We start from the raw sequence: 12971 nt of genomic DNA, 5'->3' as shown, positions 1-12971 counted from the left end.
TCGTAGGATGCAAATGTGGCATTGTGAGAAAGTTTGCGCACCCCCGATTACGTTTAACGTCTATTAGAGAGGCTGGCCGAGGACAGCTGGAGTTTGGCATGTTCTTGAGGGACAGGAATTCCCATAACTCAGTCCAGCAGACCAGAGGAACATGATAGACCACAGTCCTCACAACAGAAGAAGCAGAACCAAAGGACACAATATTCAAACCTGAAGATCTGAGTTGTGCAGCTGAGCGTGAAGCCAGAACCAACATGCAAATACCCCCCCCCCCCCAGTGCACCACCCACACCACAGCCGACACACCCGAACACTATCAGCTCTCTGAGAGCAAGAGAACAGCAGAGGAACATCAGAAGAACATCGGGAGAACTACAAGAGAACAGCAGAGGAACATCAGGAGAACATCGGGAGAACTACAAGAGAACAGCAGAGGAACATCAGGAGAACCGCAAAAGAATAGCATGGGAACCACAGGAGAACAGCAAGAGAACATAAGAGGAACCACAAGAGAACATTAGGAGAACAGAAAGAGAACATCAAGAAAACAACAAGAGAAGAACAAGAGAAGAGCAAGAAAACAGCAGGAGAACATTACGAGATCCACATGAGAACCACATAAGAACAGCAAGGAAAACATCAGGAGAAGCACAAGAGAACAGCAGGGTAACCACATGAGAACAGCAGGAGAACAACTGGAGAACCATAGGAGAACAGCAGCAGAACAAACATCAGGAGAACATTTGGGGGTGGATGGAGGTGCTAAATGCAGCAGAACGAGACTCTCCAGCTTCAGCATCTGTGAGCAGCCAAAGAGAACAAACAGAGGAATGTGAGGAATTACGTTCAGAACACGAGGAGACGGAACGCTGGAAAAAAGTGCTCAGAACACCCAACACACACACACACACACACACACACTATATACACACACACACACACACACACACACACACACACTCTATACACACACACACTATACACACACACACTCTATACACACACACACTACACACACACACTCTATATATACACACACACACACACTATATACACACACACTCTATATATACACACACACACACTATATACTCACACACACTCTATATACACACACACACACTATATACACACACACACTCTATATACACACACACACACACACTCTATATACACACACTCTATATACACACACACACACACTCTATATACACACACACACTATATACACACACACACACTATATACACACACACTCTATATACACACACACACACTCTATATACACACACACTCTATATACACACACACACACTCTATATACACACACACACTCTATATACACACACACACTCTATATACACACACTCTATATACACACACACACACACACACACTATATACACACTACACACTCTACCCAGTATATTACACACCCGGAAAGTTCCAATCATCAAAAAGTAGAATTTATAGAACCCCAAACACACACACACACACACACACTCTATATACACAAACACACATATACACACTCACACACACACACACACTATATATACACAAACACACACTCTACCTCTACCCAGTATATTACACACCCGGAAAGTTCCAATCATCAAAAAGTAGAATTTGTTTTCAACCACAAACATTAAAACTTCTGAACAAAGTTACCAGTCTACAATTAAACATTTTGGGGAGGGGTCGAATCTACTGGGGGGGAGGGGGTTGAATCTACTGGGGGGGAGGGGGTTGAATCTACTGGGGGGGAGGGGGTTGAATCTACTGGGGGGAGGGGTTGGGAGGGGTTGAATCTACTGGGGGGGAGGGGTCGACTCTACTGGGGGGAGGGGTTGGATCTACTGGGGGGGAGGGGTCGAATCTACTGGGGGGGAGGGGTTGGGAGGGGTTGAATCTACTGGGGGGGAGGGGTTGAATCTACTGGGGGGAGGGGTTGGGAGGGGTTGAATCTACTGGGGGGAGGGGTTGGGAGGGGTTGAATCTACTGGGGGGGGGGGGGGGGTTCTTGCTTAAACATTCCTGCCATATCAACAACTGATGGGAACACGGGTGCCCAGGTGGCGCACCATCATTGGGGTTCTGCCTCCGGTCGGCTGGGCGCCCTCCCCCCCAGTACGGCAGACAAAATCGGCCGCTAGTCTGCTGGGTGAGAAAAGACAGGACTAAAAAGTGGGCGGGGTCTCCGACACCGTGTAAGGACCCTGGTTAGTAGGCAGAGTAGTGGAGGAACGTGGAGATCAGCGCGTGACTCTCCATGAGCGAGACCGACCTCACATTGAAGGATCTACACTCTGGAACCCTGTGAAGGTCCAAACCTCAGTCGTCCACTGAAGGACTGGCAACGTACCAGGAACATGTGAGTGATGAACCTGGTCTTCAGGTTCTTCATCATTATCCACGGTTCTGCTCAGCATGGAGAGAATCGTCCTCCTTTCTTCTGAATTTCATCCCATAAAAGACCAGAACGAAGAGAGGATTGTGGGAGGGAACGTGTTCCAGAAGAAACCTCACCCCGAAAAACCAGTTCCAGAAGTTTCCACTGTTCCGTAGTGCCAAGGAAGGACGGGCAGAACGTTCACTGCTCTCCATCTTCTAAACAGAACGAATCCAGAACGGGTGTGGAGCTACATGAAGGCTAAACCTGAGCATCGTGTTCCTCAACCAGAGCACAAGAAGACAGGAAGACAGGAGCACAGGGACACAAAAACACAGGAGCACAGGAACACGAGAACACAGGGACACAGGAGCACAGGGACACAGGAGCACAAGAATACAGGAACGCAGGGACACAGGAACACAAGAATACAGGAACGCAGGGACACAGGAATACAGGAACACAGGAGCACAGGAAACAGTAACACAGGAACACAGGAACACAAGAATACAGGAACACAGGAGCACAGGAAACAGTAACACAGGAACACAAGCATACAGGGACACAAAAATACAGGAACACAGGGACACAAAAATACAGGAGCACAGGAGCACAAGAATACAGGAACACAGGGACACAGGGACACAAGAATACAGGAACACAGGGACACAAGAATACAGGAGCACAGGGACACAAGAATACAAAAACACAGGGACACAAGAATACAGGAACACAAGAATACAGGACCACAGGGACACAAGAACACAGGAACACAGGGACACAAGAATACAGGAGCACAGGGACACAAGAATACAAAAACACAGGGACACAAGAATACAGGAACACAAGAATACAGGACCACAGGGACACAAGAACACAGGGACACAATAACACAGGGACACAAGAATACAGGGACACAGGAATACAGGGACACAGGGACACAGGAACACAGGGACACAAGAATACAGTAACACAGGGACACAAGAATACAGGAACACAGTGACACAAGAACACAGGGCACAAGAACACAGTAACACAGTTACACAGCAACACGAGAACACAGGAGCACAGGGACACAAGAATACAGGAACGCAGGGACACAAGAATACAGTAACACAGTAACACGAGAACACAGGAGCACAGGGACACAAGAATACAGGAGCACACGGACACAGGAGCACAAGAATACAGGGACACAGGAGCACAGGAACACAAGAATACAGGAACACAGGGACACAAGAATACAGTAACACAGTAACACGAGAACACAGGAGCACAGGGACACAAGAATGCAAGAGCACAGGAACACAGGACCACAGGAGAAAAAGAATACAGGAACACAGGGACACAAAAACACAGGGACACAAGAACACAGGAACACAAGAATACAGGGACACAGGAACACAGGGACACAAGAATAAAGTAACACAGTAACACGAGAACACAGGAGCACAGGGACACAAGAATGCAAGAGCACAGGAACACAGGGACACAGGAGCAAAAGAATACATGAATGCAGGGACACAAGAATACAGGGACACAGGAACACAAGAATACAGGAACACAGTAACACAGTAACACGAGAACACAGGGACACAGGGACACAAGAATACAAGAGCACAAGAACACAGGAGCACAGGGACACAGGAACACAGGAACACGAACACAGTAACACAGTAACATGAGAACACAGGAGCACAGGGACACAAGAATACAGGAACACAGGAGCACAGGAACACAGGAACACAGGGACACAAGAATACAGTAACACAGTAACACGAGAACACAGGGACACAGGAGCACAGGGACACAGGAGCACAATAATACAGGAACACAGGAGCACAGGAACACAAGAATACAGGAACACAGGGACACAAGAATACAGTAACACAGTAACACGAGAACACAGGAGCACAGGGACACAAGAATGCAAGAGCACAGGAACACAGGAGCAAAAGAATACAGGAACACAGGGACACAAAAACACAGGGACACAAGAACACAGGTACACAAGAATACAGGGACACAGGAACACAGGGACACAAGAATACAGTAACACAGTAACACGAGAACACAGGACCACAGGGACACAAGAATGCAAGAGCACAGGAACACAGGAGCAAAAGAATACATGAATGCAGGGACACAAGAATACAGGAACACAGGAACACAGGGACACAGGGACACAGGGACACAAGAATACAAGAATACAAGAGCACAAGAACACAGGAACACAGGGACACAGAAACACAGGGACACAGAAACACAGGAACACAAGAATACAGGAACACAGGGACACAGGGACACAAGAATACAAGAATACAAGAACACAGGGACACAGGAGCACAGGAGCACAGGAGCACAGGGACGCAGGGACACAGGGACACAAGGATGCAGGAACACAGGAACACAGGTAGAAATCCCATGACCAGTAGTAGCTCAGCAGTTACAGAGTGGTTATGTACTGCACTAGTAATCAGAAGGTCACTGGTTCAAACCCAATCACTGCCGATATGCAGCTGTTCTTGAGCAGGACGTTAAAGATCACAGACGCACTGATCTACGCACCATTCAAAGACCACCCACACCCCACCCCCCTGCCCCTCCGCCCCTCCGCCCCTCCGCCCAGTCATGGTGCTGTGCCACACCCATTGCTATGTTTTGGAAATGCCTGGTCCATAAAGAGCTGCTCCTCAACACCACTGAACACCAGCGGGATGAACTGGAACCTTCTGGACTTTTAGAAGTCCTTGAAGTTAGAAAACAGAGGAGTAGAAGCTGTGATGGTCGTTTAGAGTAGACAGTACAATCAGCAGAAGGTTCTGATGAGACTCGTTTTGGAGGCTCCAGAAGTTCACAAGATAGTTTACAACATTTCTAACTTAATGAGTCACACGAGAAGTGTGATGGAACCACACACACACACACACACACACACACACACACACACACACACACACACACACACACACACACACAGGGTTGTGGTTAAGTTTGGATTCCAGTCTTTACATGGTTGGAATAGTTTCAGCAGAAACACATGTTCAGATCAGATCAGGAACTTCACGTCCTTCTCAACAACGTCCTCCACCTTCCAGCTCCGACCCACAGGAACGTCTGAGAACGTCTGAGAACGTCCTGTGGTTCCTTCAGCTTCAGCTACCTATGCCGTGAGCTGGAACGTCCTACAGTCCATCCTGGGTAAACCACACTTGGACTGTCGGACCTTCTCAAGTCTAGCTCTGAAGTCCAGTTCTGATCCCCGGATGGCGACTGGAGGACCTTTCCACGATGGACAGGAGTTGCATGGGAACTTAGACTGGCACAGAAGGGTCCACAGCAGACACCACAGCGCTCACGTCCTCCTGCACGATAGTTAGAACCCTGGCTCTGACAGCCCACCCTGCGATCTGATCCAAGCTTCCAAACACGTTCTCCAGTACTGTCATCATGATGCTCCCGCCACCACACTTCACAGCTGCTTTGAGAGGCACAACAAAACTGCCTAAAATCTCATGGAGGAAGATGATCATCACTGAGCGTGTGTATGAGACGGCCAGAACAGAAACAAAAGCTCCTGAATAGGGATGTCCCGATCCGATCTCAAAGATCGGTATCGGCTTTACTAAACCCGATCGTAATCCCGATCTTTTGTTTTACACCGGTTTACAAAACAATAACTTTTAATCCGAGTATGAAAACTTCAGGACCATAACATACAGCTGTTACGAGTTTATGGGTTACAAGACTGAACGACATCTCAGTATCGAGCTCTCTGATTGGCTTAGTTATGTAACCGAGCGTCGTAGTGATGCACTCGCTTAATAAAGAAATAAATACACGCTATATTCACTAATTGTCGGGAGCATTTCACTTCTTCTGTTACGGTAACGAATAGCGGACAGCTAGAGTCAAGCACGCTAGTCCATGCACTATGGAAGCCCCAAAGGGTCAAAACTCACTCACTTCGCATAGAAACGTCCATCAAACCACTGTCACAATACAAGCACTTTAAGAACTGGCTTTCCTTCATAACAAAAGAGCCTGTCCATTTTATTTTGGTATTCAGGTTTTACTGTATTGCTGTTAAGTAACTTATTTGGGTTTTTTTTATATTCAAGTTTTTATATACACGACTTCTGAGTGGAGATTTCTGTTCATTTTTAGTGTATCACTGCATTAAACAGAATTATGTTCTTTTAATGTAAAGTTCTAGTGTTACTACTACAATGCTGCACTACGTTTGTTTACTTTTATTTTGTAAAAAGAAAAGAAAGTTAATAGTTTGGATGCAGGTAATGTTTTTCCTACAGCACTGCAGAGCTATTCCGTTGTTAAACATGTACACTGGATTAATGTGAATAACTGTAATGTAGTTGAAGTGTGCACTGTGTGAACAGTATTATCCAGTTCTTATCTAGACAATATCTGGAAAATACAAGTATCGGTTTGAGACTCGGTATCGGATCGGGAACAAAAAAACGTGATCGGGACATCCCTACTCCTGAACCACGTTTAGCACCTCGAGTTATGTTACTTTGGGCATCTTATAGCCGACCCTGCGGTCTGACCCCAGCTTCCAAACAGGCTGGACTACGTTCTCTAGTACGGTCATCGTGATGCTCCCGCCACCATACTTCACAGCTGCTTAGAGAAACCAGCCACTGACGGCTTCGTTTAAGAAGTGCAACAGAAAACTGAGGAAGATGATCATCACTGAGCGAGTGGACGAGACGGCCAGAACAAAAAGGAGCTCCTGAACCATGTTTAGTACCTCAAGTTACGTTTTTTTGGGTGCCTGGTGAGGTGCCACATTATGACATCACACTTTTACCCCATATCAGACGCTGCCAACAATCTAAACTGGTTTTTATAGGAATTTAACAATAAACTATTTTCCCAGCATCCTCCAAACGGTGGTTATTCATACACACCAGTGCAACAGTGTGGGAACATCAGCTGGAACACACCTGAGCAGGTCAGCCAGCATTCTCCAGTCAGGTCTACCTGCTCAGGTGTACGTCTGATGATGTCATAGTTCCTCTCAAAACACTGAACTGGGACACATTCCACTGGTGCACTACCAGCTTCATACTGGTCTAAACACCGTCTGAACCAAAACACCACAATATAATCATCTCATCACGTCCTACCACCGTCCGCCCCTCCGTAGCACCACTTCTTCAGACTACAAACTACTTCTACGACGTGGTGGGAACGTAGACCACCCCAGCGCCCAACGACTGGGTGCTGCGTCTGACCACGACTGACCGTTCAGCTAGAATCTGCATCTGACCGCTCATTTTAATATTAGTATAAGTTCAGGGGTTTTAGCCACACCCATTGCTAATATTTGAGACAGTTTTGGAAAGACCTGAGGACAAAATTAGGTCCATAAAGATCTGGTCAGTCTGAAAATGAAACTAGATCATCAATAAAAGACAGATCTGGACTGCAGGCAGGTCAGTCTAGCACCTGATAGCACGCCTCTGATTACACAGCCATGCTGTTGTATTACGGGACATTGAAATAAGCATTACAAATACCATCAAATATCATTCATAACCCTGCACAAACCAGAGATCCTAAATAACTTTTAAAGACCAGAAGATCACCAGATCACCAGCGCTGACACACCTGAGAAGGTATGTGGTGTCTACTGCATGTTCAGGTGTGATCCGAAGCACAACTACTCCACATATCCACAAACTTGCGGGTATTTAGCATTTTTGGGAGCAGCAAGAGTAGAAAAAACTCAACACGATGTACAGAAGTTCCTCATGGTGGTATGAAGGATCTCCAGAGTATCAACTGCAACACACCTGAGCAGGTAAACAAACATTAACCCTTCATTACCTGCAAATTACCTGCTCAGATGTTCACAGGAGGTCCTACATGACCAGACTGAGATCTAAAAGCATGTAATTCCAGTTACTTCAAAACTATCTGAGCACTTGAGCTTCATCCAAGTTCTCCAAACATCTCCAAATACAGTATCTCCAATGCTTTGCTGGCGTTTGCATAATTCCACATCAGCAAAAAAACCCAAAAAGTGTTAGAAAACACCCGCACTGACACGACAGAGGTTATAAAGCTGTTATAACGCTGCCCTGCGCGACATTAAAGCTTCATACCTGGAGGTCTGGAGCTGGTTTGTGTTCGGAGTGTTTCTGAGAGCCCACCATTCCACTCCTCACTCCCTTCAATTCCAGCCAACACAATCCCGCATTGTTCCCCTTCTTCTGCTCCAAACTCATACAAAACACCGCACACACGCGTTTTCCACACACACACAGCGGGACTCGAGCTGTTCTCCTTCCGAAACTCCGAACTTTTACAGCAGAAACGCAACAAAAAGCGGAAAGAACCGGAGAGAAGGAGAGAAAAGTTCGGACCGCTCCACGCTGCACTCAGCCGCTCCTGCTCTACAGCTCCTCCATACACAACACAGCACAGCACAGCAGCAGCAGCAGCAGCGCCGCCCTCTGCTGGTCACAACCAGAACTGCAGCTAAAAATAACCAACCCTGCCGGTCATACTGGGTACTGCAGCTGATAATACTGCCTCTATCGGTCATACTGGGTACTGCAGTCAAAATAATGAACCCTGCCGGTCATACTGGGTACTGCAGCTGATAATACTGCCTCTATCGGTCATACTGGGTATTATTATATATCTTTTATTTAAGTATTATATTATTATTTTGCATTGTATTATTAATATTATTATATTTCTATTATTATTATTATCAGGATTATTATTATTATTAGATTTTTGTATTATTATTAGATTTTTATTACTTTTATTATTATCATTATTATCATTATTATTATTATTATTATTAGATTTCTATTATTATTATTATTATTATTATTATATTTGTATTATTATTATTATTATTATTATTATCAATCATCATATTATTATTATTATATTATTATCATATTTTTGTTATTATTATTATTATTATCCTATTTTATTATTATTATATTATTATTATTATTATTGTTATTATTATATTATTATTATATTATTATATTATCATATTTTTATTATTATCATATTGTTATCATTGTTATTATTATATTTTTATTATATTATTATTGTTATTTTCATATTTTTATTATTATTGTATTATTATTGTTATTATTATTATATTATTATTATCAGTATTATTATTATTATATTTTTGTTATTATTATATTATTTTTTATAATTAGATTATCATTGTTATATTGTTATTAGTATTATTATCATTATTACTATTATATTTTTATTGAATTAAGCAGTTTTTCATTGTGAATAATGTGTAGAATTCTCTGGAACAATAATCACGACCTCTTTCTCCCCCGTCTGCTCTCAGCAGGCTGTGTGAGTGCTTCAGCTCGATATTGTTGAATTATTAATTCGTTTCTTGCCCTCAGATGCTCAATAAAGCTTTAACACACCGACACTCATCACACTCGCGCCGTGGACACGTGATTTCATTACTAAACATTTTATTACTAAACAAAATGAAACGGGACACACAGGAGGAACAAAAACAGGCAACTGACACAGGAACCGAAATGCACTGGAATTACTAACACAGCTGTACAGGTGACGATACCAGGACTCATTCTGCTTTGTATACATAAAGTGCATGTGCTTGACCAGATTTTAACCCAGATCTTAACAGTGGTGGACTAGCCAACCACCTGAGCACCTCATTTGACCACCTCGTCAATTTTTCTTGTGTCCTTGGCCGGAGAGACCACTGTTCCACGTACTTTGTATTTCTTTGTATAGTTGAGCTGCTTAGAAACTACCAGCTCTGTATAAATGTACTTAAACATTGTCTATGAAGGGTGCAGTCAAACTCGCCCTAATTATGTGGGCACAGAGGTCACCAGCAGTGGTCAGTCAGAATTACCAACCAATAATACTGGGGGAATACACTATATGTCCAAAAATATGTGGACACCTGAATATGAGCTTGTTTTATGCCCCTTTCCAACTGTGTGTCACTCCATCTTTCCTTTGTAGCTTTAATACCATCTGGTCTTCTGTGAAGCCTTTCTACAAGACTTTGGAGTGTGTCTGTGGGAACTTGTGCCCCCATTCAGTCAGTAGAGTCAGCGATGCACTGATGTTGGAAGAAAAGAGAAGTTCTGGCTTGCAATTCATCCCACAAGTGTTGAGTTGGGTTGAGACCAGGGCTCAAACCTTGTCGTTATAGAGTTCCTTTGCTTTGTGCTCAGACTTGGGACTTCCCCAAACTGTCGCTGCAATGTTAAAAGCATACCATGTACCTTATATAGGCTCATACACCTGTTAGCGATGGATGTGGCAGATGGGACTAAATCTGAGCATTAGACGATATGTGATGTCCACACACTTTTGGCCGTATAGCGTACATGTTTTGTTCTTTTGTCTTTTGCTGTGTGTGTGTGTGTGTGTGTGTGTGTGTGTTACTGCAGTAGTGTTTGAGAATCCTAGTGTACGAGGGAAAGCCGTCATCTCATTAGCATTCAGACCTTGTAGAGACTGCATCAAGTAACTCCCTCTCTCTCACACACTTTTCCACATTAACCTAGTGTCTCTCGCCCTTCCCTATCTATCTCTCTTTTTACAACCAATCTCTCTCTCTCTCTCTCTCTCTCTCTCTCTCTCTCTCTCTCTCTTGCTTTACCACACACCCTCTCGCTCCGTCTGCATCCCTCTTCTGAAGCAGGACCTTTCAGGATCTTCCGAAAACAAAGCAACAGGGATCCTCGCAGATCTGCACACACCAGGTAATAAAACTCATTTCCTCCTATAGATCCTGTAGATCCTGGTAGATCCTGGTAGATCCTGGTAGATCATTCCACTCAGGGTGGTTCCAGAGATCCTGGCTTTGATCCTCGACTCGGTCCGAGTTCCCCGGTCCGGATGGGTTTTTCCTGGTCCTCTGGTTTCCTCCCAAGATCTCCTAAATGTATTGGGTGAAGCATGTGCATGTGTGCCGCCCCCCACCCAAAACTGACTGGCACCCTGTTGCATTTCTGCCTGGTGCCCGCTGAGATGCAGCGCCCATTAATACACACACACACACACACACACACTTGCAGCATGGCATTTCTACCATCTACAAAGCACATTCATTCATTCATTCATCTTCAGTCACTGATTCATGTTATTACAGGTGGTTGCTAGGTTGTTGTGTAGTTTTGACAGTGTCTTGCTCAGTGGCTCGTATTTAAGGTGTATTTAAGTTTCTAAATCATAGGAATTCTAGGTAGTTTGCTACGGCATCCCAGGTAGTTGGTAGGGTGTTGGCATTTGTTTGGTACGGTATCCCATGTGCTTGCCACAGTGTTGCTAGGCGTTTGCTATGCTGTTTTAGGTGATTGTAAGGGTGTTAAATGGTTCATATGGTTGCTGTTTCGGTTGCTTAGATATCCTAGGTGGTTGCTAGTGTGTTGTAATGGTATCTTTGGTGATTTCTAAGGTTGCAAAATAAAAAAAGGGGTGCACTCACTTTCTCAAGTGTATATTTAAGCTATAAGCCACCAGAGGTGTATTAAGGGCCTTACTCAGGGGCCCGACAGAGGTAATTGGAAGCAGTGGGTCTTAAACTGGCGATTGCTAGTCCTGAACTTGATTGCTAGCCCCAAAATTGTCCAACGTTGTTAGCTGTGATGGGCACAAATAGGCAAATGTGAGTAGAAACCACCAGAGATACCATAGCAACACCCTAGCAACCACCTAAGATATCTGTGCAACCGACTAGCAAATCATCACTCCTAATAACATCGGACAAGTTCGTATGTGTTCGCCGCTTCCCTCCAGCTTTCACTTCCTGTTAGCGGCCCGTTAGCCTGATTGAGACGTTTCTTCATTACGAGACTGAAGCTGATTTAATGTTCCTGTATGTGGAGGAGCAGCGGCGGTAAACGATCTGAAGCAGAAACGAGACCCTGGCACCTAAACTGTTTGTTCAGCGTTTATCCTTTATTCTGCTGATCAAAGAGTCCTACAGTCTGCACACACACACACACACACACACACACACACATACACCTGGCATTTCCTTAGCGTGCCAGGTGCGTGTACTCGTGTGATCTCATAAGCCAGTTTTATTACTGCCAGTAGTGTGTGTGTGTGTGTGTGTGTGTGTGTGTGTGTGTGGCGCATTATATTGGTACCATGACACCACTAAAAAGATGCAATCCAACATCTACGCAGGGACTAACCCAATTCCGAAATAGTTGGGACAGAAGCAAATTAAATGTACACATAGTAGAAATGCACAGAATTTTGTGCTTTTACCATCTACAGTCCACGATATTATTAACCAGTTCATTCAGAGAATCTGGAACCAATCTGGCTGGAAACCAGCACTGTGACCTGTGTCTGGACTTCTTCAGAAAACCCTCGTCAGTAAACACATCTCCTCACCTCACCTACAGAAGCACAAAGTGGAAGCCAGACATCAACAACATCCAGAAGTGCCAGCGGCTTGTTTGGGCACAATGAAACCATGGGGTCGAATGCAGGGGGTCTTAATCTGCACAACCTTCACCTCTATGTCAAGCCGTAGCCTAGTGGTTAAGGTACT

General features: G+C 44.6%; 1 protein-coding gene across 5 annotated transcripts in view; it reads right to left on the bottom strand.

Moving 5' to 3' along the window:
* akap13 (A-kinase anchoring protein 13) overlaps positions 1 to 8790 on the bottom strand; it is a 73434-nt gene extending 64644 nt beyond the window's left edge. For 4 of the 5 annotated variants that reach the window (XM_063000248.1, XM_063000249.1, XM_063000250.1 and 1 more), the window contains exon 1: positions 2366 to 2441. In XM_063000248.1, the coding sequence (XP_062856318.1) occupies positions 2366 to 2432 (67 nt within the window). In that variant the 5' untranslated portion in view covers positions 2433 to 2441. Of the gene's footprint in view, positions 1 to 2365; positions 2442 to 8526 lie in introns of those variants that run through there. The other variant, XM_063000251.1, reaches the window with a different exon arrangement.
* Positions 8791 to 12971: the final 4181 nt, after the last annotated feature.

The sequence above is a fragment of the Trichomycterus rosablanca genome, chromosome 8 (genome assembly GCF_030014385.1).
Source record: "Trichomycterus rosablanca isolate fTriRos1 chromosome 8, fTriRos1.hap1, whole genome shotgun sequence".
NCBI lineage: Eukaryota > Metazoa > Chordata > Actinopteri > Siluriformes > Trichomycteridae > Trichomycterus > Trichomycterus rosablanca.
This window is presented reverse-complemented; position numbering and strand designations above follow the sequence as displayed.